Source organism: Acomys russatus, chromosome 2 (genome assembly GCF_903995435.1).
Source record: "Acomys russatus chromosome 2, mAcoRus1.1, whole genome shotgun sequence".
Classification (NCBI taxonomy): Eukaryota; Metazoa; Chordata; class Mammalia; order Rodentia; family Muridae; genus Acomys; species Acomys russatus.
Window position 1 is genome coordinate 43,434,201 of NC_067138.1, and position 25,514 is coordinate 43,459,714.

Consider the following 25,514-nt stretch of genomic DNA (forward strand, 5'->3'; position numbering starts at 1 on the left):
TTGTCCCAGTGTAGCTAGAAATTCTATATGTGATTGTTGATTACAATTGAAATAAAATAACTGTTGGGTTTCAAGGCCTGTGGAGTCTTTGAGCATCTGCTAATATTTTTAAATAAACTTTTCACTGTATAGCTTATCACTTCTTAATTTGTATGTCTGAATAATTGGAGCCATATTACTATGTCCACAGATCCCATATGCTCAAGTTAGGACCTGGAATGAACTTTATAACTTCTCTTATATTAGTTTTACACTAAAAATTATTTGTAATAAGATGTTTTCTCTAGTTAAAAAATATTGTCTATGTACTAAAATGTAAATCTTAGTGATTATTCATGTACTCAAAGTTGAAAGTAAAAGAAATAAAAAATATGTATTAGGTTTGGGCCCAAAAGATTTCTATTTTCAGAATGATATTTTCTTCATTTTCTGATATGAATTAATCTAAATTATGTCTTCAATCTGTGTGGGTGACCACACATTGCATTGAGAACATTTTGAATATGTGAATTTGTTGAATATCCAAATGGCTTTCTGTTTGTTTTTATTTTTTTCTAGAGGTTTGAATTCTATTTAATCACAAGAAAAGGCATTAGGAGCCAGAATCTTAAGTTATTTATAACACACAAAAGAACTAATCTACTGTATTCTATTTCACTTGTGTGAATTTGTAGATGAAAAAGAATAAGTTAATATTCCTGGTCTTTTGTTGAGGATACTTATAATAAGAAAGTAATCCCTTATCACTTACTATTGTTACCAGAGTCTCCCTCTGTCCCCAAATGATGTTGGCACAGACCCTGTGTGTTCAAAATAGGCTCAAAACTTCCATAACCTTTCAATACCTGTCTTTTACTAGGTCTAACAATGTCATATCCCACAAAATAAGCCAAAACAAGACATCACGTCTCTGCTACATGTCCTTAATGTGGCATTCTCTCCTGGCCACATCTTTCTGGAGTAGAGAGATGTTCCCCAGTCTCCAGTAGAAGTCTATGCCTTATCTGTGCTGTGCTGGATAGCAACTTTCCAGCAACAAGTCAGAAGAGCTGGATACAAATGATAAGTAGGTTCTCTGTGACACACAGGAGGCAAAACTAGTGCTTCTGGGGGGAAGTGTTAAAGTGATTAATTGTGGATCAACAAACAAAATCATTTTAACACATATAGGAATCAACAATGGATGAGTGTGACTAGAAGGCAAATGAATATTTGTTTTATCAGGGGTTGAATCAATATATATCAAGGATGTCATAGACCAGTATTGCCCAAAAGAAATATGGTGTGAGTTGCATATATGATTGTAAATTATATTAAAGCAAAATTAAGATTTTTAAAAGAGTATGTGAAACTAGTTTTAATAAAAGATTCTATTTAAACCCAGCCTATACAAATTATTTTTATTCTTAAATATAGTTTATCATCTTAGGCAAATGATCAAGGAGATAGTTTACCTTTTCCTTTTGCACTGTTTTCAAAATGTGTTCAAATGTGTTCTTTACATCTGCAATATGTGTTGTCTTACACTTGACTTATTCTATTGACCCCAGATCAACATGCCATTAATGGTATAGATGCTATTGATGGCTGTGGATGGAATTCTTGAGATGTGGGAAAATTGGACTGGATTACTTCAAATTTCCTTGAAGTCCTGTCAGATATGTTTTGTTAGAAGGCTGAAGATGATGCTCCAACATTACAATGAGTTTTGGGTGCCTATTCCATAGCAAACTGTCTCTGCCATCTTGTCATTTGTAAAGCTACTAACCTGTACTCCCTATATACTCAGGTAATCAAGTTTATTCCTTCTCAAATCTCTGACGGGGTTGAAGACCAGATAGTTTAATTTTACAATTAAACTTAGTTGTTTATGGGTTAAGAATTTTTGGGTCTAGATAGATGTTTTAAGTTGATAATGATAGATATTGATTCACACTCAGAATTTTAGACACATCAAGATAGGAAAGATGTTTTCTTCAAGGCTGCCAAATACAAATAGTCAAAACACTAAGAATGTAACATTTATATAATTCTTGATTGTGTCATGGTTCTTCTTGCCATAGGTAGTTTATTTTATATATGTGTAATAATATAAAATTATATGTAAAATATATATTAAAATTTTCATTAAAAAATCCAAAGGCCCAATAGGATGCCTTCCCCTCTGTCCCAGTTTCCTGGTAAGTGAAGGCTTTTGTGGGACATGCCCCTTGGGCTAGTATGCAGATATAAGTGAGTATATACCATTTGATTCTTTCTGCTTCTGGGTTAACTCACTCATTATGATCATTTCTAGCTCAATCCATTTATCCACAAATTTCGGGAATTCCTTGTTTTTAATAGCTGAGTAGTATTCCATAGTGTATATGTACCACAGTTTCTTTATCCACTCTTCTACTGAGGGACATTTAGGCTGTTTCCATGTTCTGGCTATTATGAATAAGGCTGCTATGAACATGGTTGAGCAAAATAAAAGGATACAGAGGGTCTTAGAAATCTACAAGTAGAACAATATGATAGGCAGATTTGGGCCCAGGGGTCCCGCTCAAACTAAGGCACCAGCCAAGGACAATACAGGCGGTAAACTTTAAACCCCTTCCCAGATCTAGCCAATGGTCAGAATATTCTCCACAGTTGAGTGGAGAGTGTGATACCACTTTCTCTCGTACTCTGGTGCCTCACATTTGACCATGTCCCTTGGAGGGGGAGACCTGGTGGCACTCAGAGGAAGGACAGCAAGTAGCCAAGAAGAGACTTGATACCCTATGAGACTATATAGGGGGACGTAATCCCCCTCAGGAACAGTCATAGGGGAGGGGAATAATGGGAAAATGGGGGGGGGGAGGAATGGGAGGATACAAGGGATGGGATAAACATTGAGATGTAACAAGAATAAATTGAAAAAAAAAAAGAATGCTAATCTCCATGAAAAAAAAAAAAAAAAGTAAACACCAACCCCTCCACCCCAAATAATAGTGACTCCTATTGATAGTATCAGAGACTACTTTTGAATTTGTTTCTTACTCTATGTATTAGAAAAAATCAACATCTATGTTAAGATATTTTTATATCCCTGAAATTATTATTTCTCTATTTTGTTTCCACAAATAGAAAGATAATTTTAACTTATCAGGAAAAGCAAGTGAATATACATGTCTATCAGAATTCTGCAGTTACAATGGAATTTGAGGAAGATTAATGAAAACTGTTGAGTATGTTGAAACTTTAATCTGGCAAAGAAGATAATGTATGAAATATGACCCTCACAATTATCAGCTACAAATATAATTGCTAAAGAAAAGGGTTATTTCCTTCTGTCTGCCTCTAAAGATTAAGGGCTTTTTCTCAACAGTAAATACCTCTAGTTTACATTAAGACAAAGATGAGCACAGCTGATGTCTCAAAAATGGCTAATAAATCTTTAAGCATCTGTCATGTTGTGTTAATACTAGCTTTAAAAACATTGACAGTTCATAATCTACCAGCATCCTGTTATTTTAAAATGTTATGAAACACAAAGCATTTGATATTAAGTGAGTGTCCTGGGTTATTTAGCTTTATTTAATTAACTGCCACTCAAGCAAATATCTTCAAGGGTTATGAATTTTCTCTTTTACCACTTCTTCGGTAAGTAAAGAATTGCTGATCAAAATCTCATGGTATTGCACTTAATCGAGTGGGGGCAGAAGGTGACCTATGGAAATAACACACGAGAGAAGAGTTGGGCTCATTATAGTGTCCAGTTGTAAGGGCCTGGTCCCAGTATGAATCCTCTTATGTCTTTCCTCCTTTCTGTATCAGTGTCCACAATGGCCATGCAGCTCTCACTGCACTGCTCACTGTACGGGGAGTTAAACAGCTGAGATATTTGCTCTTGACTTTTTCTTTATTGATCAGTTATACAATAAATGCTAGGCATCAATATTATTGATAAAGCAGGCAGGTGATAAATTATTGTTTGTTTCCCTGGTCTATCAATTACCAGGAGAAGGAGCGGGTCTCACAGTGGATCTGGCTACCTTTTATCCAAATAACACTTTTATTCTCTAGATTTTAGTCCACTACTTAACAGACAATCTGAGGAACTAATTATATGTATGAGAATGATAAAGACATTTATTTTTTTAATGCATGATATTTGTGGTTAATTAAATAGGGAATAACCCAACTGGATGGTATTGGACTATTTTTTTAAAATTTTTCTTTATTTAGTTTATTTCATTATGCAACTAGTAAGAACAATTATGGTACCTTACATGATTGTGTAAGGGTGTAAAAGCAGTAGCATAATTTTCTTATGCCTGGTATAGTAAATGCTTTATAAATTCTCTTAAAAATTCTCATCAGGTTATAATTAAAATCAAGCAGAGTGAAAACAGAAAGGCAGAGTCAGTAGACAAAATGTAGTTTCTTAAGCTATCAACAAATATCTTATGTGCTGTATGAAACTAAATAATAAGTCACTAAATGTTGTTTCCCCACCCTGAAAACAATTTAACTATGTTTTCCTTAATATATATAATTTCAGAATATTAATATTGTGAAAGATATTGACAATTATACTATAATATTTCCAAATATATTGTCTTTTACTTTGGAAACATTTATGTTTTAGCAATAAAGCATGTTTACCTTTACTAGAAACCTACATACCTATGTTTTAATGTGTTTATATATGCATGAATAAACAGTTTTTAACATAAAAAAAAAGGCTAAAATCTGCTTATAAGAAAGTACATACCATATGTGTCTTTCTGGGTCTGGGATATCTCACTAAGGATGATCTTTTCTAGTTCTATCAATTTGCCTGCAAATTGTCATGATTTCCTTGTTTTTAATAGCTGAGTAGTATACTACTGTGTAAATGTACCACAATTTCTTTATCCATTCTTTGGTTGAGGGACATCTAAGGTGTTTCCAGTTTCTGGCTATTGTGAATAAAGCTTCCATGAACATAACTGAACAGATGTCTGTGTTGTATGGTGAAGCAACTTTTGGGTATATACCTAGGAGTGATATAACTGTGTCTTGACTTAGAGATATGCACAACTTCCTGAGAAAGTGATGGATTGATTTCTGAAGTGGTTGTACAAGTTTACACTCCTACCAGCAATGGAGGAGTGTTCCCCTTTCTCCACACCTTCGCCATCATGTGCTGTCACTTGAGTTTTTGATTGTAGTCATTCTGACAGGTGTAAGATGGAATCCCACAGTCATTTTGATTTGCATTTCTCTGATGACTAAGGAAGTTGAGCATTTCTTTAAGTGCTTCTCAGCTATCCATGATTCTTCTGTTGAGAATTCTCTGTGCAGCTCTATAAACCACATTTTTATTGGGATTACTTTTGTTTGTTTATTGCTGTTTAATATTTTTAGTTCTTTACATAGTTTGGGTATTAGCCCTTTGTTGGATGTAGGATTGTTGAGGATATTTTTCTAATCTGTAGGCTGTCAGTTTGTTCTATTGACAGTGTCCTTTGCCTTACAGAGCTTTTGAGTTTCAAGAGGTCCCATTTATTAATTTTTGATCTTGGAGGTTAGAGTTCTATGAAGGAAAATGTCTCCTATGGCAATGAGTTAGATGCTCTTTTCCACTTTCTCTTCTAATAGATTTAGTTGGTTTTTTTAAAATGTTGATGTTTTTAATACACTTGGACTTGAGTTTAATGCAGAGTCATAAATATGGACCTCTTTGTATTTTTTCTACATGTAGACATCTAGTTAAACCAGCACCATTTGTAGAAGATGCTTTCTCTTTTTCCTTTGTATGGTTTTGGCATCTTTGTCAAAAAAATCAATTATTCGAAGTGTGTGGGCTTTATTTCTGGGTTTTTAATTCAATTACATACATCAATTTTAAATAGAAGCTATTTTCATTATTCAGCTTCTTATTAGTGATTTTTGGATTTGGTCATGTGTGAGTGGCTGATACTTCACTAATTGCTTTAAGTCATTACAAAATGACAATTAATTTGATCCAATGAGATGATGGAATTCAAAAAGATATACTTTCTACTTCTAGAAATTTAGGAAGTAGAAGTAGAAATTCTACTTCTACTTCATTTAAATTTAGGCTGAATATAGACATTTTCTGTATGTCTTGCATTATTTCTCATTATCTAATACTAGATTTACAAACAACTTGTGTTTTCCAGTTTTTTAAAGACAAAGAAAATCTACAAGTAAATAAATATCCTAGACCCTCTCATCTTGCTAGCCACCAGCATCCTTTACTCCATTACTAACTTTTCCCACATGTATCATTTCCTCTCTCTTCCCATAAGGACTAGGCATTTCTATTTATACAGCTACTACCAAGTCAAAGATACAATTGTATTTCATTTGCAGTATTTGTTTTCTTCTACTTTCCCTCCTCCTCAGTCCATTTTCTGTGCATTTTCAGTGTCACTTTCTTAAATAACAGATGGTGTCAGTTTCCTGTGTAGTCTTTCTAGTGTCGAACTCAAGTTCTGTGCCTCCTCTTTCTTCTCCTTTCCCTCCCTCCTCCTCCTCTTCTAATTTTGGCTTTCTGAATCTGGGTTACCATATACATTCCTCTCCTTGTCAATGAACACATAGTCCCAACTCAGCCTCCTCAGTACTGAGCTGGCAGGGTTGCATTACAAGACACAGGCTCTGTCACTTTTTCTCCTTATCTGTTTCTCTGGTTTCATTTTTGATCATTTTTCTCATTATTGTCCAAAACCTTGCCAGATTAGTGAATATTTGTTTATTCTGGAATATACTTCACATCACTCATTAAATGAATTCATTCATGTCTCAACTAGAATGTCTAATCTTAAAAGAAGTCACCCTGAGCTACTCTGAGAAGAATTGATTAAACCATTTTAATAACCTGAGCAGTCTTTGGTCAGGATAAGTATTTGAAGGAAGTCAAGGAACAATGTTTTTCTTTGCTGAAACCTCATTAACATAAATCAAACAAGTTACAGTAGACACTCAGTTACACATACAAATGTTTACTATCAAATATCCTAAACTCTGTAAACATCCTGTTTTATAGGATCTAAGAAGTCCCAGCTACGTGTCCTCTTCAACACTCTGAAAAACACCCTCGTACTATGGAAACATATATCAAGTTGGAAGTGAGGCAACAGAATCCTAAATTTCCTGGGATGGTCAGACCTATGTGGAGAGTCATATTCCAAGTTAACAAGAACAGAGTTGGCTAGAGTGAGGTGCTCTATGCACACATGACCCTATTTATCAAACTCCTTCATGTCACCTTTGCATTGCTGCAGGTAACCGCTCAGTTTTGTAGACCTGTGCATAAGTAACTGGTGAAACACATGCTGATTTTCCTAATGTAAGTAGGAAGGTGTTAAGGTATCTTTGGATTAAAATATAGCAAAGCAAAATTAATTATATTTTGTGTTGTAGGATAAAGATACTGGGGAAATGGGAGAAGTGAATTGAAGGTAAGCAATAGAGAGTGCCATAGGCAAAACATCTCAAGCAAAATCTCACTATACATGTAGCTATCCATCCCTGTTCTCACATGGCTGTTTCATAGGTGTTATTGCTTCCCAGCACATATCCAGGCAGGTTCCTGAGCATTAGAGACCTTTCTTTCATCCTACTCCTCAAATTAAAATTAAACACTTGCATTAGTATTATTATGTGATTTTTCCTTTTATGGGCCCCCTCTTTGTTTCTCTCCTGCAGTTTCTTACTGCAGGCGAATAGCTTTATGCATACATACGAATCTAAGATGCCAAGTACAAGAGTGGAGTGTATTCGCATAATTGTTATTTGCTCTCACACTCCAGTTCTTTGCCAAATCCCATGATGTCACCTCCTCTACCTTTACTGACATGCAAGGTGAACACTGTTTTGTTCTTCACTTCCTACATATTCATTTGTAAGTCTTGTCAATGCTTAGGATCTACCCCCGACTTCAATTTCCACTGATACTTCATAAGTTTTCTTTACACTTTTTATTGTTTGTGAAGACACTTCTCTGAGTAAATTGTTTTGAAACTTAGATTTTTAATAGTTTAAAGGTATTCTCAGGGATAAAATGATGGCTCAGTGATCGCGAACACTGGCTGCTTTTGCAGAGGATCTGAGTTCGGTGAGCAGAACCCACATAACCGCTCACAAACATTGCAACCCAAGTTCTATGGCATTTAGCACATGCTTATAACCTCCATGGCCACTGCTAGCACGTGATGTACTTCTGCGCATACAAAATAGACACATATATACGTAACATAAAACAAACATATTTTTTCATTTTCTTTTTTTAATTAAATATTTTTACATATACATTTATATTATTACACATATATCAATAAACTACCTACAGCAAGAAGAACCACAGAACGATCCGGAATTATACTACATATATAACATTCATAGTGTTTTGGCTATTTGTATTCGGAAGCCTTGAAGAAAACATCGTTCCTATCTTGGTGAGTCTAAAATTCTGAATGTAAGTTAACAAAATTTTAACAATGTTTTTGAAATTCAATTTTGCAATAAATTCAGACTCTCAAAATTTGGAAAAACATAAGGCAAAGTTTCCCTATACATTCATGAACCAAATCCCTTAAACAACTGCAATACAATGATAAAGAGAACCATAATTTTGTCCTCTAGTCCACAGATGCATTACAAATATCTATTAAAATTATTTAATCTACTTTTAAATTTGTATACATTTTAATTAAAGTAGAATTGTATTATTTCTCCCGTCCCTTTCCTTCTTTCAACTCCTGCCATGTTTCTCTAATCTTAAATAAGAGGCTCTTTTTCTTTGATTATTGTGACATGCATACATATTTATGTATATGTATGCACAAATATATCAATACAACCTGCTGAGTGTATTTGTCTTGTTTGACTGTATAATGTTTTAGCCCTGAGCACTTTGTACTGGATAACCAAGAGGGGGCCTCATGGGAGAGGTGAGTTCTCCCTCTCCCAGCAGTAATTAGTTGCCCAACGTGAATTTATTCCCTTCTATGTTCATGTTTCTATTTATAGTACCATTGTTCTAGTCTTGTTTTTGCATCCATATCTAGGAGAGACTGTTTCACAGCCGGCTTCCTGGCTCTAATACAAATAGGCCTCACTGTGGCCTGTTTTCAGTCTAGAATCACAGTTTCCTCTCCCTGTCCTGCGGCTTCTGCTTCCCTGATCTAGGAGAGTTCTTCCTTTTTCTTTGTTTTAGGTGACTACTTCTTTCCAATAGCAGGATTTCTTAGAAGCTTTAATACTCTGACTTGAAAGTGATTTTCCTCAGTGCGGACAATACATAACTCCGGGGACACAACACATTATTAGCTTGGCATTCAAACCTCCCATATTTTAGACACCCTTTCTTTTCAGCTTTAAGCCATCATTCAAACCAAGACTGCTCACTTCTCTCGTAGTTTCTTTCTTTTTTCTTTTTTCTTTTTCTTTATTTCCTGTAGTGTTTTTTCCATGTGGAATTCTCTTGCATTTATTCTTAACCAAGAGAACATTTTAGACAAAGGATCATGACTTCCTTGAGTGTCACCGTCTCCTGTGATTTTTAATGGAATATTGGGGATTACTCTCCAATCAATTAAGTAATGAAATCAATTAGCACAGTCTTAGAAATTAATATTCATCTTATGTCTGAAGTTATGCATTTTTATTGCTTTCATGATCTTTTAAAAAAATAATTTATTCAGATTACATCCTGATTGTTATCCCCTCACTTGTATCTTCCTGTTCCCCCCTCCCTCCCTCTTTCACCTTATTCCCCTCCTCTAGATCTGTGTCAGAAGGGGACCTCCTACACACTGTATGACCACAGCTATCAAGTCTCATCCTGATAGCCTGCTTCCTTTTCGTCTGAGTGCCACTGGGCCTCTCCATCAGGGGAAGTGGTCAAATAGGGGCACCAGAGTTCATGTCAGAGTCAGTTTCCACTCTCCACACAACTGTGGAGAATGCGCTGTCCATTGGCTAGATCTGAATAGGAGGTCTAGGTTTACTGCATGCATTGTCCTTGGTTCACATAGCAGTTTGTGCAGGCTTCTCTGGGTCCAGATCCCCCAGCCTTGATGGTCTTTTTATATTGTTCCTGGATCCTCTGGGTCCTTCTATCTCCCCATTCTTCCATACCACTCCCAAGTGGAGTCCCTAAACCAAGTCCCAGCATCTGTACCAATCCCCTCTGAGTGAAGACTTTCAGAGGACATCCATGTTGGGCTAGTATCCAATTATAAGTGAGTATATACCATGTGTATCTTTCTGTGTCTGGGTTATCTCTCTCAGGATGATAATTTCTAGTTCCATATATTTGCCTGAAAATTTCAAGATTTCCTTCTTTTTAAAGATGGTCCAATATACAACAAGGACATTTGCTCAACTATGTTCATAGCAGCCTTATTCGTAGTAGACAGAATCTGGAAACAACCTAGATATCCTGCAGGCGAAAAATGGATAAAGAAACTGTGGTACATTTACACTATGGAATGCTACTGCTTTTATCATCTTATACAGTAATTCAAAACACACTACAGCAGGGACAACATCAAATTCAAGTTCATTTATTTCCAGCTTCCTAAGCCAAGCTCTCATCATAGCACGTTTTAGAAAGTAGGCAGCTACTACTGCTTTTGGATGAACAAAACTTCTTATTTAGAAAGAATACAAAATGTGGAATGGCAAACTTGTCTTTCTGAAACATACACAAATTTTGTTTGGAAGTAAATGTTTTTTAAATAATTTCATTGTTATGGATAGCTACGTTTTTTTCAACCTAATAGTATTCTAACAAAGAGATAAAGATGAAAGTCTGCCAACATCTGAATTACATAAAATTACCCTAAGTAAAATGTCAATAAAATTAAATTTCTTGCCTCTAATACCACTAAAAGCCCCATAGCCACAATTTTTGTTTTGATTAATTATTAAGAGGATTTTAGATTGTCTATATTAAGGGATTTCTGTGTCAGATACAGTTTTAAAAGGAACTGTATTTAAGTCTACTGAATGCCATAACTCACTTTTGAGTTTAGCAATGTCTAGGAAATCATTTTAAAATAGTAGAGCAGTACTAATTTTTAAAATCTCACAAACATGTCTGGGATAATAACAGACATCAAAGCTTAGGAAAATGCATCTCATTGTTTGGAAATGAAGTGATAATTTTGACAGCTGTGCTAGCTGCTTAACTTGCAGAACAAAATCCTGTCATGTACATCTTATTACGAATATGATACAAATGAATCTGATCTTTAAATATTCACATGCTTTAAATTATTAAAACCAGAGATGCTGCGTGCAGTGCTGGACAATGTCAGTGTTACATATACACAAGAATGAGTAGCTTGATAAGAATGAAAAATTGCTACCTGTAAACCAAATGTTTCTAGAAGATGGTACATGATGTTGCATAGAGAGGCACATGATGGACTCCTGAAATTCCACTGGGAGTTTTATCAGTGGGAAGGTGAATGCCGTATAAATTTTAATTATAGTTCTGAAAAACTGGCCCAATGTTGTGTATGTCTATAGCAGGCATAAAGATTAAAATTAGGCATGAACCTTGAAAATGCCATTAATTGAAAGAAGGCAAGTACAAGACAATAACCCATGGTAACAAATTATAATAGAAATGCCCACAATAAATAGTTTAATGAAGGGAAAAGTAGGTAGGTAGTTGCCTAGAGTTAGAGTGTGATTGGTAATCTACACTGTCAACTTGACAGGACTCAGAACTATCAAGGAGACACTCCATATGGTGTGTATATGAGAAAATTTCCAGGAAGGTTTAACTGCAGAGGGACGTCCCATCTTGAATATGGATGGCGTGGTACTGTGGGCTGAGGTCATGGACTAACTAAAAAGAGGAAGCAAGCTGGGCACTTCCTTTCGCCTCTATGTTTCCTGACTGTACACACAAGTTAACCAGCTGCCTTATGTTCCTTAAGTCGTACAAACCTTGCTACCATTATGATAGACTGTATACCGCTTTAGAAGTGTGAGCCGAAATAAATTTTCCTTAAGCTGCTTTGGTTAGTTCTGCCGCCACAGCAATCAGAGAAGTATGTAACGCAGTCGGAAATTAGAGGAAGCCGTGACAAATTCACCGCACAATCTTTGTGTATGTGTACACATGTTTAATGTATATAGTGTATACCATCTAAGTAGTCTATGATCATATTCGTTTCTCTAGGCTCTCTAGGGTTCTATCGATCCAGTAGTTAGAGACATAACACTTGGTGCAGCTGAACCTCCAGATTCTGTGTCATATCAAAAAGTTTTCTCATGTCTCTTTACTGTTGTCTGTCCCACCCCTGATAAGGGTTAAATATGGTCAGCATCATGGTAGTCATCAGGACACACAAGTCAATGAATATGGAATACAGAAGCAATTTTCTAAGTTCATAGTTTAGGACATAAGAGTTATAACAGTGTCCATATGCAACTATGAAAAAGAAAAGAAACATAAAAAATCAACCTCAACAATAATATATTTGTACGAAATTGGTCTCATTTTATCTATAGTTTTGCTCACCTACAGCAAATTTCTGCTTAAAATTATTAAGTGGAATGCTCCAGGAATTAACAATTGGCATACTTTAAATTGCACCTAATTTTGAGTATTGTTTTGATGAAATCTGCTACTGTTCTTTTCCAACCAGTCTGTGACATGAATTATCCTTCTGTCCAATATATCCATGCTCTTTTCACTATCTTCTCTCTGCAGTGTTGGAATTGCAGCATACTACGGCACTGAGTGTGTTCTCATTCTTTATTTTCACTAATAACACTCCAAAGCACAAATATAATGGTTTTGAAAACTTAGAGAAATCAGAAAAGACATAAAGTGCTTCCTGTAAATGAAATATGTAGGTTCTTGACTTAAGGCTAGACTGAGAAGGAGAGAGGGGAGAGAGAGAGAGAGAGAGAGAGAGAGAGAGAGAGAGAGAGAGAGAGAGAGAGAGAGAGAGAGAGAGAGAGAACATGCTGAGGTTGCTAAAATCTAGTGTAGATTTTATTGTTAACCTTTTATTGTACTTAATTAAATATTATCCATAGAAAGGCACAAATAGGAAGAACAGTATAAGGATCCAGAAATATCTGTAAATGACAGATTATCAATATGTTGCAGGAATTAGAAATTTGCTAGATGTCTTCAAGTAGTCCCTGTTAATCAGGAAGATCTACTATATTCCTACCATCGTGAAACAATTCAGAGTGCATTATATTTCTAAGTAAAAAGATAAAATATTAAATATTTCACCTTTCAAGTGTGTTACACAAATAACCTCAGAGTGCAATGACTAATTTGTCTATTTTCTAAAGGCTTCATTATTGATTCAGAACTGTGAATACACTGGCAGCTTTGACTGGTCACGAAAATATATTAAGGAATTCATTTATAAGTGACAAGTACATTTAGGGGTCAACCCTTAGATTTTCCTTTGTGTATATTTTCGTGATACAGCCCAACTCTCTCACCCTGCCCTGAATTGAGGTTTGAGTTACTTCATTTGCTAATTTCTGCAAAAAATAAATGGCTTTTGTTTCCTGCATTCTGTTGCACCATAAAGCATCAGAGAACACGCTTTCATTTCACAATTTGGTTTAGCAATTTAATATGAACTTTTAAAGAAGTTTATTTTTTACATATGAGTCTAGAAACATGTTTTGTACATAAAAATTACTAAGAAAACTTAGAATGTGGTAAATGGTTAGTTCACACATATATTTATAGAATATATAAATATATATCCTTTCAAGACAGGTGTTTTTGTGTGTAATGGAGGCTGGCTATTCTGTAACTCACTTTGTAGACAAGGCTAGACTTCAACTCACAGAAATCCTCCTGCCTCTGCCTTTTGAGTGCTGGGATTAAAGGCATGAACCACTACTCCCTGCAGTTCTTTTATATTTTAAACCAGACTGAAAAGTCTTAAGAGAAAACCAGTCTCCATATTTTTAAAGCAAAGATTTAGGCACATATATTTTAGTGACATTTCATTTATAACTGCTAGGTTAAAGAAGGACCATAGAAAACATAAAAAAATATATAATTATGTAGAAAATGATGGCCTATGGTATACTTATAGAGGAAGACTGTTAAACCTTGAATAATCTAAGTCCTTGCTGGAACTTTAAAAGAAGATCTACAGATAGAAGCTTTTCATTGTGTTAAGCCATAGCAACTTTATGGATAAAATAAAATTGATAATGGTCACATTATAATTTGACTCTTACTAAAATATGAAATCCTTAGTGGATCTCAAAGACATGCTGTACTTATCTGGAAATGGTAACACAGCCCTTTAATCCCTGGACATGGGAGGCAGAGGCAGGTGGGTCTGTGAGCTTAGGACCAGCCTGATCTACCATAGAGAGTTCCAGGCCAGCCAGAGTTACATAGTGAGACCCTGTCCCAAAAACAATGTAAACTAGTCTATGTTGTTCTTGATGTTACATATTTTAATTAATTCCACTCCACACAATGGTCAGAATATAAGTAGAATTCTCATGGAAATAAATTACCTTGCATAATTCCTTGGACATAACATTTTCCATGGTGTAACAAATAAATTCTTTTGTTGCTTTACAGAACTATGTCCTGACACCAAATGTGAAATGTTTCTGGGGGACTTATTTTTTTTAAGGAATGATTATGTGCAGATTGGAGTGCATTATGGTCAGCTAGCCATTGGAAGTGTTTACATCCTTCCTCTGGAGCTGAAGTGCACAAGAATACATTAGCAGCACAGCTTGCAATGCCCGGTGGATAATGGACCACTTAGGATGGTGATGATGTTACTTCACTGCGTAGTGCAGGTTGGGTCTCAAGTTGGAAACCATAGTAATGGCTTAGTTCTAAACAAAATGCCTGTATGCATCATTAGTGCCTCTACAATTGCTGCTGTTTCCACTGTTAATATTTTCTGCATGCTCATCAGAAGCACTACCAACCAGGTGGCAGATACAAGGTATAAACAAATGAGACTCCATATCAGACAGTGATACGAAAGTGAGACTTACAGATAGAAGTATTTGTACAGCACTGTGGATGACCTCTAGGTACTGGAAATCAACGACACAGCCTGTGACTGAGACATATGTGTAGTCATCCATCATGTCGTGTGCTGATGGGGGCAGCACCCTCCGAACACAGCCAGGTCCATGTTCCCTCCACCATGACCGATGCACAGAGATGTTGAATGTCATCAGATCTGTGTCCTACATGGCAGCAGACAAGGGAACAAAAGAGATAACCTCATTACATTATGCTATTTGGCTATGCCTTGGAAAGAGTTTAGAATAGGTGGAAGTGCTGAGAAGATCTCAATTTCAAATGAAAAAAAGAAAAGCCAAAGCCAAAAATGTCTAAGTATATTATGTCTGCACTACTGAATTATAGTTATTCAGTGAAGAGACATACTCTTTTGAATAACATTAGCCTTGTATGGTTAGAGCACATCAGAAGTCCAATAGGGGGGTTATATTTTGTTTACATAGAAACATTTTTTGCTACATTTCACGTTCTGATATTATCATCGATATCATTATCCCACATTCATATTTCCTGAGTGCTTCACTGCACATTAGATGGTGTTATATGAGAATTTCACTCACTTTAGCCTTCTCCAGGGGTGAATAGAGGATTTGTTCAGATCCTCTGCAGATACCAAATGTATATATGCTCATCTCTTATGTAAGATTGTGCAATACTTTCATATAACTTCTAGCTATCTTTATCTAAACTCAAGCCATCTCCATTTTAATAACATAATGCCTAATAAAAGATAAATCCCATAAAAGTAATTAAGGGAAATAATGAGAAAATACTTTTCACATACTCTGTAGTGACAAGGCTTTGTCTTACTTCATTATTTTCAATCATTATTGGGAGAATAAATGCATATGAAATCAACTGATATGAAAGTAGCCTTTAGTCTTCATGTAGGTACTGTTACATATTTATTATAATTTAAAATTAATGTGAAATTTCTAGAATCTCTGAATTTTATCTTATGTATCAGTAAAAAATTTAAGGATCAGGGGTCAAGATGTTATACTGGATTATCTGGGTGGGCCTAGACTATACCAGGGGTACAGTGTAGGCCTTCTTTCCTTCCTTTACTCCTTCCTTCCTTCCTTCTTTCCTTCCTTTCTCTCTTTATTTCCATCTCTGATGCAGTCTCTTACAAACTGAGACTGTTCTCAAACTTGCTGGGCATGAAAATATTTGCCTTGAATTTCTGACCCTTCTGCTGCCACTTCCTGAGATTACAGCATGTGTCACTCTACTTGGGTGATATGCATATAAAAGTGGGGGGAATGGAGATGAGATACACAGAAAAAGGGAAAAATCAATGTGACCATATAGATAGCAAACACTGGAGTGATACAAGCCGCAGCCAAGAAATGCTGTGGCCACCTGAAAGAGAATGATGAAATGGGGACGTAATCTCCCAAGTTAGATGGTGCACAGCACTGCCAACAATAGGTTCAACTCCAGGGAACTGATGTCATATTTCTAGCTCTGGAAACGAAGGAGAAGGCATTTATGTGACTTAAGCCAACAAATTTGTGATCATTTCTTATGAAAGCCATAAGAGACTGAAATGGGCAAAGAAAGTAAGTTATTATAGGCAAATTAATTGGCCTACGTTAGCAAAATACTATAGGTATAGAGTGAGGACTTGGTGCTATGAAGTCTACTTTTAACGATATGAACAGCATCATTTTTACTCTTTCACATCTTCCCCACTAAGCCTTTGATCAGGCTTCATGCCCTGAACAGAGCTATGTTTTCATTCCTCAAGCATCTTCACAAAATGTACAGATAGTCAAGCTAAAGGGTAAAGAAGATACTCCTCAATTTTTACAAATTAAAATTTATCAGAGTCCTTAGTGGAAACAACTGTAGATTTTTCCATATGAAAGAGATGACTTTTACCCTAGGCTGAGCATGTCTAATAATAAAAGCATCCCAAAACTTTTAAAATATCAATAGGAAAATATCACTGGTAAATTTGACACTTGTCTGTTTGTGACATGGTGAAGAGAAATAATGAGTGAAGGAGAAAAATGGACTCTGCTCCAAGAGTAGAAAGAAAGATCTTTGGAACTATAAATATAATCTTAAATATAAATATAAATACTCATTTATATATGATTATAGTACAAATATGATTATAAATGTCATTACAGAATAAATATAAATATAAGTATGAATATAAATATCAGTACAGGACGTGGAAACCACAGCAGAAGAAGAAGGTGGATACAGTGAGTAGAAATAAGCCAAGCACAAGATGTTGCCATTTGTGTGGCAGGACAGGAAAGAAGTCCTCATCGAGAAGTCACAGAGGCAGCCCTGGTGAAGAGATTTATAGTTCTAGCCACACCCTAAAGGAGCCTCAAATCCAGTTGTAAGCTTTGGTAAGACTGATACCTTTAGCGAGTGGCTTAACACTGGAGAGGAATCTCATTTTGTCACAGGATCTGTCTCAGAGAGTAACATAACATCTTGAGAGGGGATCTATTGTTTAAAATGCACACTGGGGGCCTGAGTTTGGGACCCACATGTCTGAGAGGTCCATCTTAACGAGCACAAGTCCTAGGCTAACAGCTGTAGAGAGTAGGCATTCAGGACACCAAAAATCAAGAAAGGGAAGGCGGCAGGGATTTCAGCTCAGGAAGTGATGCGTGAAGTGGATATATAAGGGCAGCTCCACCTTGGCTGACCTGAAGCCGACTTCAACTGAGAATAATCTTGGAATTTGAGAGCTTTGTGCCTGTATGGTTATCCTCTAAAGCCACCCATCTAACATTCACCACTGTAGAATCTGAAAACTATGATGCTCTAGAAGGAAACTTGACATCCATGTGTATGTCCCTTCAATGGGGTGATTAATGCATGGGCGATCTGACAAGGGGTTCAATGCTTACTGCGTGTATTGTCCTTGGTTGGTGCAGTAGTTTGAGCAGATACCCTGGGCCAGATCTGCCCATCATGATGCTCTTCTTGTAGTTTCTAGGACCGTCTGGATCCTTCTATTTCCCCATTCTCCCATACTTCTCTCACCTAGAATCCTAATAAGGAGTCTCTGCATCTATCTCAATCTCCTGGTAACTGTCACAGACTTAGAGGAGGAGAATAGGGTGAAAGAGGGAGGGAGGGAGGAATGGGAGGGTACAAGTGAGGGGATAACAATTGAAATGTAATCTGAATGAATCAAATAAATAAATAAATAAATAAAAATACTAGGGAGATCTCCAAAGTTTGATGTCTCCTCTACCTTTACAATATTGTTGCTTCCCTTGGCACACTTAGCAGACAACTATCAGATGTAATATCAGTCTCTTCACACAATCTAAGGAGTCTCAACAAGGTAGGAAAATCTGCAAAGAGCCTACAAAGTTAAGACTGGCTAGCCAAAGCTCTGGTACTTAAAAAGAGGAAGCTCCTAAGGTGAAGACCGCTCTGGTAGACACCAAATGCTTGTCCAGTGAAGTTCAACCTCAGCCTAAATCCCAGGAGTGAACAAGGGCAACTGGACTTCCATCCCCGGTCAACGGTCTGCTGAGATTATTTTATATTTGTTGGGTGAAATATTCTGAGGATATTTGTTGAGTGCCATTGATTAAGTCATAGTTTAACTTTGGAATTTTAATTTTTGAAAAATAGCTTGTGTGATCTATCTAAAATGACAAGGGTTAAGATGGCTCAGAAGTCACTTAAACCTAGAAACTTGAGTTTGATCAATAAACCCATGTAAAAGATGAAAGAAAGAACTGATTTCAAAAGTGGTTAATGAACTCCACATGTGCCAAAGCACATACCCATGTCCATCCATCATGCATAAACACACAATAATAATGATGAATAAAATTTTACAAACATGAGAAGAGTATTAAACCCTCTCACTAATATTATATCAGAATCCATGTGACTTTTCATGTCCATTGTGTTTGTTTTATAAAATTGGGAGGCCCAATATTTTGTGTATATATATATTTATAATCCTTACATAATAATTATGAAGTATTTACTTTGCTAATTCTTTGTGGCCTTATTTATCTCTTATGACTAATTTTGTTATATGTCTTATTTTAAAATCAGATATCAGAAAAGCTGTGACTCTTGACTTTTTTTGTTTTCTAACTGGATTGCCCTCTACTCTGGCAGTGTAATTTTTGGGGATAAAAATAATTTGACTTTGACTTCTAATTTAGTTAGCTGCTTTCCATTTCTATTTGTAAGTTAAGTTTACTTTGGTTTAACTTTATTATTTATAGATTTGTATTAGTGTTTGTAATGTTGTTGGCTGCTTTTTGGTTGGACTTTTTTTTCTTTATTAGTAATGTTTATTGAGGTTTTATTGTGAATTCCTCAGCTTTTCCTGTATTCTTCTGTCACATTAACAAGTTAGTAATTACAAACATGTCCTGTTTATTTTTTTATTTTATTTTTATTTTTTTTTTACACATTTAAAAACATTTATTAATTTATTCATATTACATCTCAATGATTATCCCCTCCCTTGTATCCTCACATTCCTCCCTCCCTCCCATTTTCCCCTTACTCCCCTCCCCTATGACTGTGATTGAGGGGCACTTCCTCCCCCTGTATATGCTCATATGGTATCAAGTCTCTTCTTGGTAGCCTGCTATTCTTCCTCTGAGTGCCACCAGGTCTTCCCATTCAGGGGACTTGTTTTCCAAATTGTTTTGGTTAGTTTTTTTGTCAACTTGACACAAGATAGAGTTATCCAGGAAGAGGAACCTCAGTTGAGAAAATGCTCCCATAATAGGTTTGTAAGCAAGTGTTTAGGACATTATTATTATTATTGTTATTATTATTATTATTATTATTATTATTATTATTATTATTATTATTATCATTATTATTATTATTATTTGATGTAAAAGGGCCCAACCACTGTAGGTATTGCTGTTCTGGGCAGGTGGTTCTAAAGGTATAATCAGTCAGACCGAGCCAAACTGTACAGGGAAAAGCCTATGAGACCTCAACTCTACATAAAGAATTGTAGGTAACTGAGGAAAACTTGGGATGGGAGAAATGACCCTCCACAAGGAGGAACACACCAATTTGTTGTCCATTGCCAAATGTTCATCTCTGAAAACAGACATACAAGTAAGAATATATGGACACAACAGGCTATGTTTTGGAATATATATATTTATAGAAATATATGTATGTGTGCAATAACAATTGATTAAAAAAAAAAGACCATAAATTTGAAGGAGAGTAGAGAGCGGTATATGAGAAGGCTTGGAGGGAGAAAAGGGAAGGGATAAACATTGTAATCAAATTACAATATGAAATAAAAATATCCCACTCTCTGCAAAATAGCAGGCCCAGCAAGCCAGGGAAAGCAAGTCAGTAAACAGTGCTCCTTCTCAGCATATGCTTCAGTGCTTGCCTACAGGTTTCTGCCTTGAGTTGCTGCTCTAATTACTAAGCTACACCTAACTTCTAAGATGTAAAGTAAATAAACTATGAACTAAATAAATCCTTTCTTCCTCAAGTTGCTTTTTGGTTAGAGTCTTTATCACAGCAATAGAAATCTAAGGAGGACACAAATAAGGAAGGATTTCAATTGCCCCTGTGAAAGCATAAATAGAAGGAATAATAATGCAGGGCAGGTGGGTGGCCCCAGGGCCAAGGTTAAATAAGGGCTTGGGGAATGGATGGAGCCTAGGCTAGGGTACTGCATTGCTGGGGAGTTGGATGAGTGAAAGGTGGGTGCCTAGGTTAGGACTCTGCATAGGGACAGTCAAGGGAGTGGATGGAGCTCACACTAGGGCACCATGCAGCTGGACAGCCAGTAGTGAAGAAGCAAGGTAATACTCTGTTGGGTTCACATCTTCCTTGCATCTTTAGTAGACCCTGTTGTCATTCAGGCCGGACACTTTTCTGGAGCAGTTTCTTCCATACACGGCCTTTGCTCCCAGGCCAGAGGTAGTTGGTCATCTGAGCATCAGGATCCCTGCTCCTCTGGCTATTTTCAGTCCTGTCAGACAACAGCCTTCTTTTAAAAGTTTCTGGAACGTGGTGGTTGGGACTCTTAAGCATAAAGAAGCTGGTGGGAAGGAGAAAGCTCTTGAATTTGCAATTGATAAGACTGAATGTCATCAGTCTTGAGCTCTGAACAAGTGCAGTGAAGAAATCACACCAGATATTCTGCTGCGTAGGCTGAGCCAGGAGGCCACAAGCAGCCTAATGTGTTCCTGGACAAAGCAACTCAGCGGTTAGATTATCCTCAGCTTAAGGAATCTAAGGGACCTTTCTAGGCATTCCTGAAATTATGCCAATAATAAAACCTTTTACTATTTTTTTCTTTTTGCTTGTTGGTTTGTTATTCAATTACCTCTATAGCAATAGTGCCTTTTGACAATAAAATATTTCAATTCATTTTTAAGGTCTGTTGATTTGCTATATGTCTCATTTTCAGCTCTCAGTGGGTAAAATATTACAAAAAATAATTGCTTTGATTGGTGAATTTGGATTAATGCAAGGCAATTTACCTGCAGGCAAGCTGCAGAGACGTGCACCAATGGCTTCACTTCCTTGTCATCAGATTCAATTTTTTACACTTAGTCCCGATTAATATGGAAGAGCTATGTGTTTTCCCATCTTACCAAAATTATTATGTTCAGGATGAATTAGCATGATCTCAAAATTCATACATCATATCCAGTGACCTTTGCTATTGTGGAAAACAAGTTTCTTTCAATATGACTTTGAGTAAAATTTATACAAATGAAACACAAATTATACCTATTTATTACACCCATAAAACCACTCAGCATAGTTCTTACTTATCTCTAGACATACAACCATTTATAAACCATACTATGTTTCTATTGCATGTTTTAAAATTTGAATTCATTGTTACATAGACGTATGTCTTCTTAGTCTTCTCGCCTTGTTTCATCACTTACCAGACCAACTGGCAGCAAACAAAGTAATGTTACAGGGAAGTTCACATAAAAGTTGGCTAGAATTTGTATTTATACAATAAAATCATGTCAGTAAAATACCTGTTTATTTCAGATAGTGAATTCTAGGAGTCAAGGTAATGCTCGACATATCTAATTACCTTCTTTACACCTAATATTTTAGAGGGAGTGGTAGGTTTATGTGATATGCAGAAAATAGTGCTTCACAGGGATGCTTAAGTATTTAGCTATTATAATACAAAGACTTCTTGCTGCAACCTGAACTATTTAAGGATCTAACTGGGACACCAGAGGAGGAGATACGTCAGTTCATCTTAGTGGAGGGTCTCTGTAGGGCAGCAGGCTAGGGTCCCAGTTGTCAGGGAAGAAGAAGCTGTGGCTGATAGTTTCTGCACACAATGGTTTTAGCTAAAAAGGCAATCACTTGTAACATCTGTATGTGGACCAGAGGAAGACCTTGCCATTTTTTGGTGCCTGACTCAAGGAAGGCTTTATCATTTTCATGAGCGTGAATAAATGTGGTCCTTGACATGGCTATGCTCATATCAACAATACACAATCTACTCAAGACTTCATTATCCTTTCCCACTTCTCATTGATTCAAATATACAGCGATTACATATCATTTTCATACAGTAAGAACAGCTGCTATAGAAAGGCCTACAGCATATTCAAGCCTCCACTGGGGAAAATCTATCATTGGTTGATGCTTTCTCATGTCTTCCTACAGGCCATAGTAATATGGTATGTACCATTGATGTTAAATATAAATGAGAGTCTGAAAGCCGAAACATGGAGGTGGAACATCTCTGTAATGCTAGCACTTAGGAAGCAAAGACAGGAGGACTGAGACTGTTTAAGGATACCCTGGACCCATAATGAAACTGTGTGTTCATACACATACATACATACATACATACGTAGGCTCAATTTTCTTAGCAAATATATTTTATTATGAGCTTATTAACTGAGAGTACCTCACTTATAATCTGACTAACCTACATAATAAGAAAAGAAGATTAAAGAATACAATAATAAACTGTAAGGATATCAGTTCCGAGGAACGATTCTCCTAGTGTAATCAGCAGGATTTCTTCTGCCGGAACTTGGAGTAACCAGAACTCAGAACCTCAGCAGGAGCAAGGAGCCCTGAAGCCTTCCCTTGAGTGGTTCTCTTTATGAGCATCTCAAAGTGGAGCAATGAATGAACAGCCAAAATTATCCCAAGTTTCCAAAGGCCCTGTCTCTTGTTTTTGGCTCACACTTACACCTCCTCTCAGCATTCGTTCAAGGGTGTTTTTCAGCTGCTTAATAACCAATCTCCCCCACATGGTGGTTCGACATCTAAGGGGATAAACATCATCTGCTCTCTCACAAGTCTTTTTCTCATCCCTCACTTTTGATCTAAACAAAAACATGTTTATCTCTCCTTCATACATACATATATACATACAGACAGACAGACATGTATACATACAAACATACTTATTTAAAAGTCAGTCTGCAATGTGAGGACTAGCCATTGGGAATTTATATACTCAAGTTCTCATTTTTACAGCTGTGTACAATAAAATAAATAATCTTAAAGAACTTGAGAAATAATTTATTGAAGGAAAATAAAAACTATTAATAAAATTAAATATCATGGGAAAGGTGAAGACCTAGATGTTAAAAGGGTTTGGATATTTGGGAAACTGACAGAAGACTCTGTGGATAGAAGAAAGCTAAGATGAAGATTGGACAGTTTAAGAATATTTGAAGTCATAGGCAACAAAGCCCTCATGAAGGACCAAGATCAACATAAAACCAGATACACTAAATGTAATAGAAAATAACATGGGGAATAACCTTGAACTCATTGGCACAAGAGATAACTTCCTGAATAGAACACCAGTGGCTCAGGTATTAAGATCAACAGGTAATAAAATGGGACCTCATACAACTGAAAAGAATCTGTAAAGCAAAGGATACTGTCAATAGGACAAACAACAGCCCAGAAAATGGGAAAAATCTTTACCAACTCTGCATCTCACAGAGGGCTAATATCTAAAATACATAAAAATTCAAGAAAGTAAACACCAACAAACCCAGTTGAAAATGGGGTACAGCGCTAAACAGAGAATTTTCAACGGAGGAATCTCTAATGGATGAGAAGCACTTATAGAGATGTTCAATGCCCTTAGTGATTGAGTAAATGTAAATCAAAATGGCTCTGAAATTCCATGTTATACCAGTCAGAATGGCTAAGTTCAAAAACTCAAGCAACAGTTCCTGCTGGAAAGGATGTGGAGCAAGAGGAACACTTCTTCGTTGCTGGTGGGAATGAAAACTTGTACAACCACTTTGGAGATCAAATAGCAATGTTTCAGGAAATAGGAATAGTTCTACCTCAAGACACAGCTATACCATACTGGACATATACCCAAAAAATGCTTCACCATACCACAAGGACACTTGTTCAACTATGCTTATAGCAGCTTTATTTGTAATAGTCAAAAATTGGAAACAACCTGGAAGTCCTTCAGCCAAAAAAAAAAAAAAAAAAAAAAAAAAAAAAAAAAAAAAAAAATGGATAAAGAAAATATGGTACATTTACCCAGTGGAATACTACTCAGCTATTTTTAAAAAACCATGCAATTTGAAAGTAAATTCATGGAACTAGAAAATATCCTCCTAAGTGAGGTAACCCAGACCCAGAACACACACATGGTATATACTCACTTATGGGTGGATATTAGCCATAAAATACAGGATAACCATGCTACAATGGACAGACCAAAAGAAACTGAGTGACATGGAGAGCCCAAGAGAAGATACAAGGGGAAATAAAATACACAACTGAAGTAGATGGAGGGAGAAAACTGGATGAGAGAAGGGTTGGGGAGGGAAATGGGGGTAGGGATCAGGTGTGGGGAGAGATCAAGTGGGTGAGAAAGGACCTGAAGAAAGATGGAGGACATCTCTGGGATGGGGAGGCTCCTGTGAGTCTATTGTGATGACCCTAGCTGAGACTGTGTGTGTGTCTGTGTGTGTGTGTGTGTGTGTATTGGAGGCTATGAAACCTGTAATTGCCACCTCCTGTAGGCAAGTGAGACTCCCAGTGGAAACAGAGGGAAACCAACCCACCCATAAAACCTTAGGCCCAAAATTCGTCCTGCCTACAAGATATACAGGGATAAATATGGAACAGAGATTGAGGGAATGGCAAACCAATGGCTGGCCCAGCTTGAGATGCACCATATAGGAGGCAGCCAACCCCTGACACTATTAATAATACTTTGCTAGGCTTGCAGAGATGAACCTAGTCCTCCAAGAGGCTTCATCCAACAGTTGATGGAAACAGATGCAGAGACCCACAGCCAAACAATAGGCTGAGCTCAGGAAATTTTGTGGAAGAATGAGAGGAAGGATTGAGGGAAGCCAGAGGGGGTTGAGAATACCACAAAAAAACCTACAGAGTAAAGTAACTTGCGCCCATGGGGGCTGACAGAGACTGAGCCACCAGCAAAAGAGCATGCAAGGGTTAGACCTATGCCTACACATATGTA

At 36.5% G+C, this 25,514-nt stretch overlaps 1 protein-coding gene across 2 annotated transcripts in view; it reads right to left on the reverse strand.

Moving 5' to 3' along the window:
- Window positions 1-25,514, reverse strand: part of Nkain3 (sodium/potassium transporting ATPase interacting 3) — a 606,811-nt gene that overhangs the window by 130,500 nt on the left and 450,797 nt on the right. For both annotated transcript variants that reach the window (XM_051160829.1, XM_051160821.1), the window contains exon 4: window positions 15,013-15,210. In XM_051160829.1, the coding sequence (XP_051016786.1) occupies window positions 15,013-15,210 (198 nt within the window). The remainder of the gene's footprint in view (window positions 1-15,012; window positions 15,211-25,514) is intronic.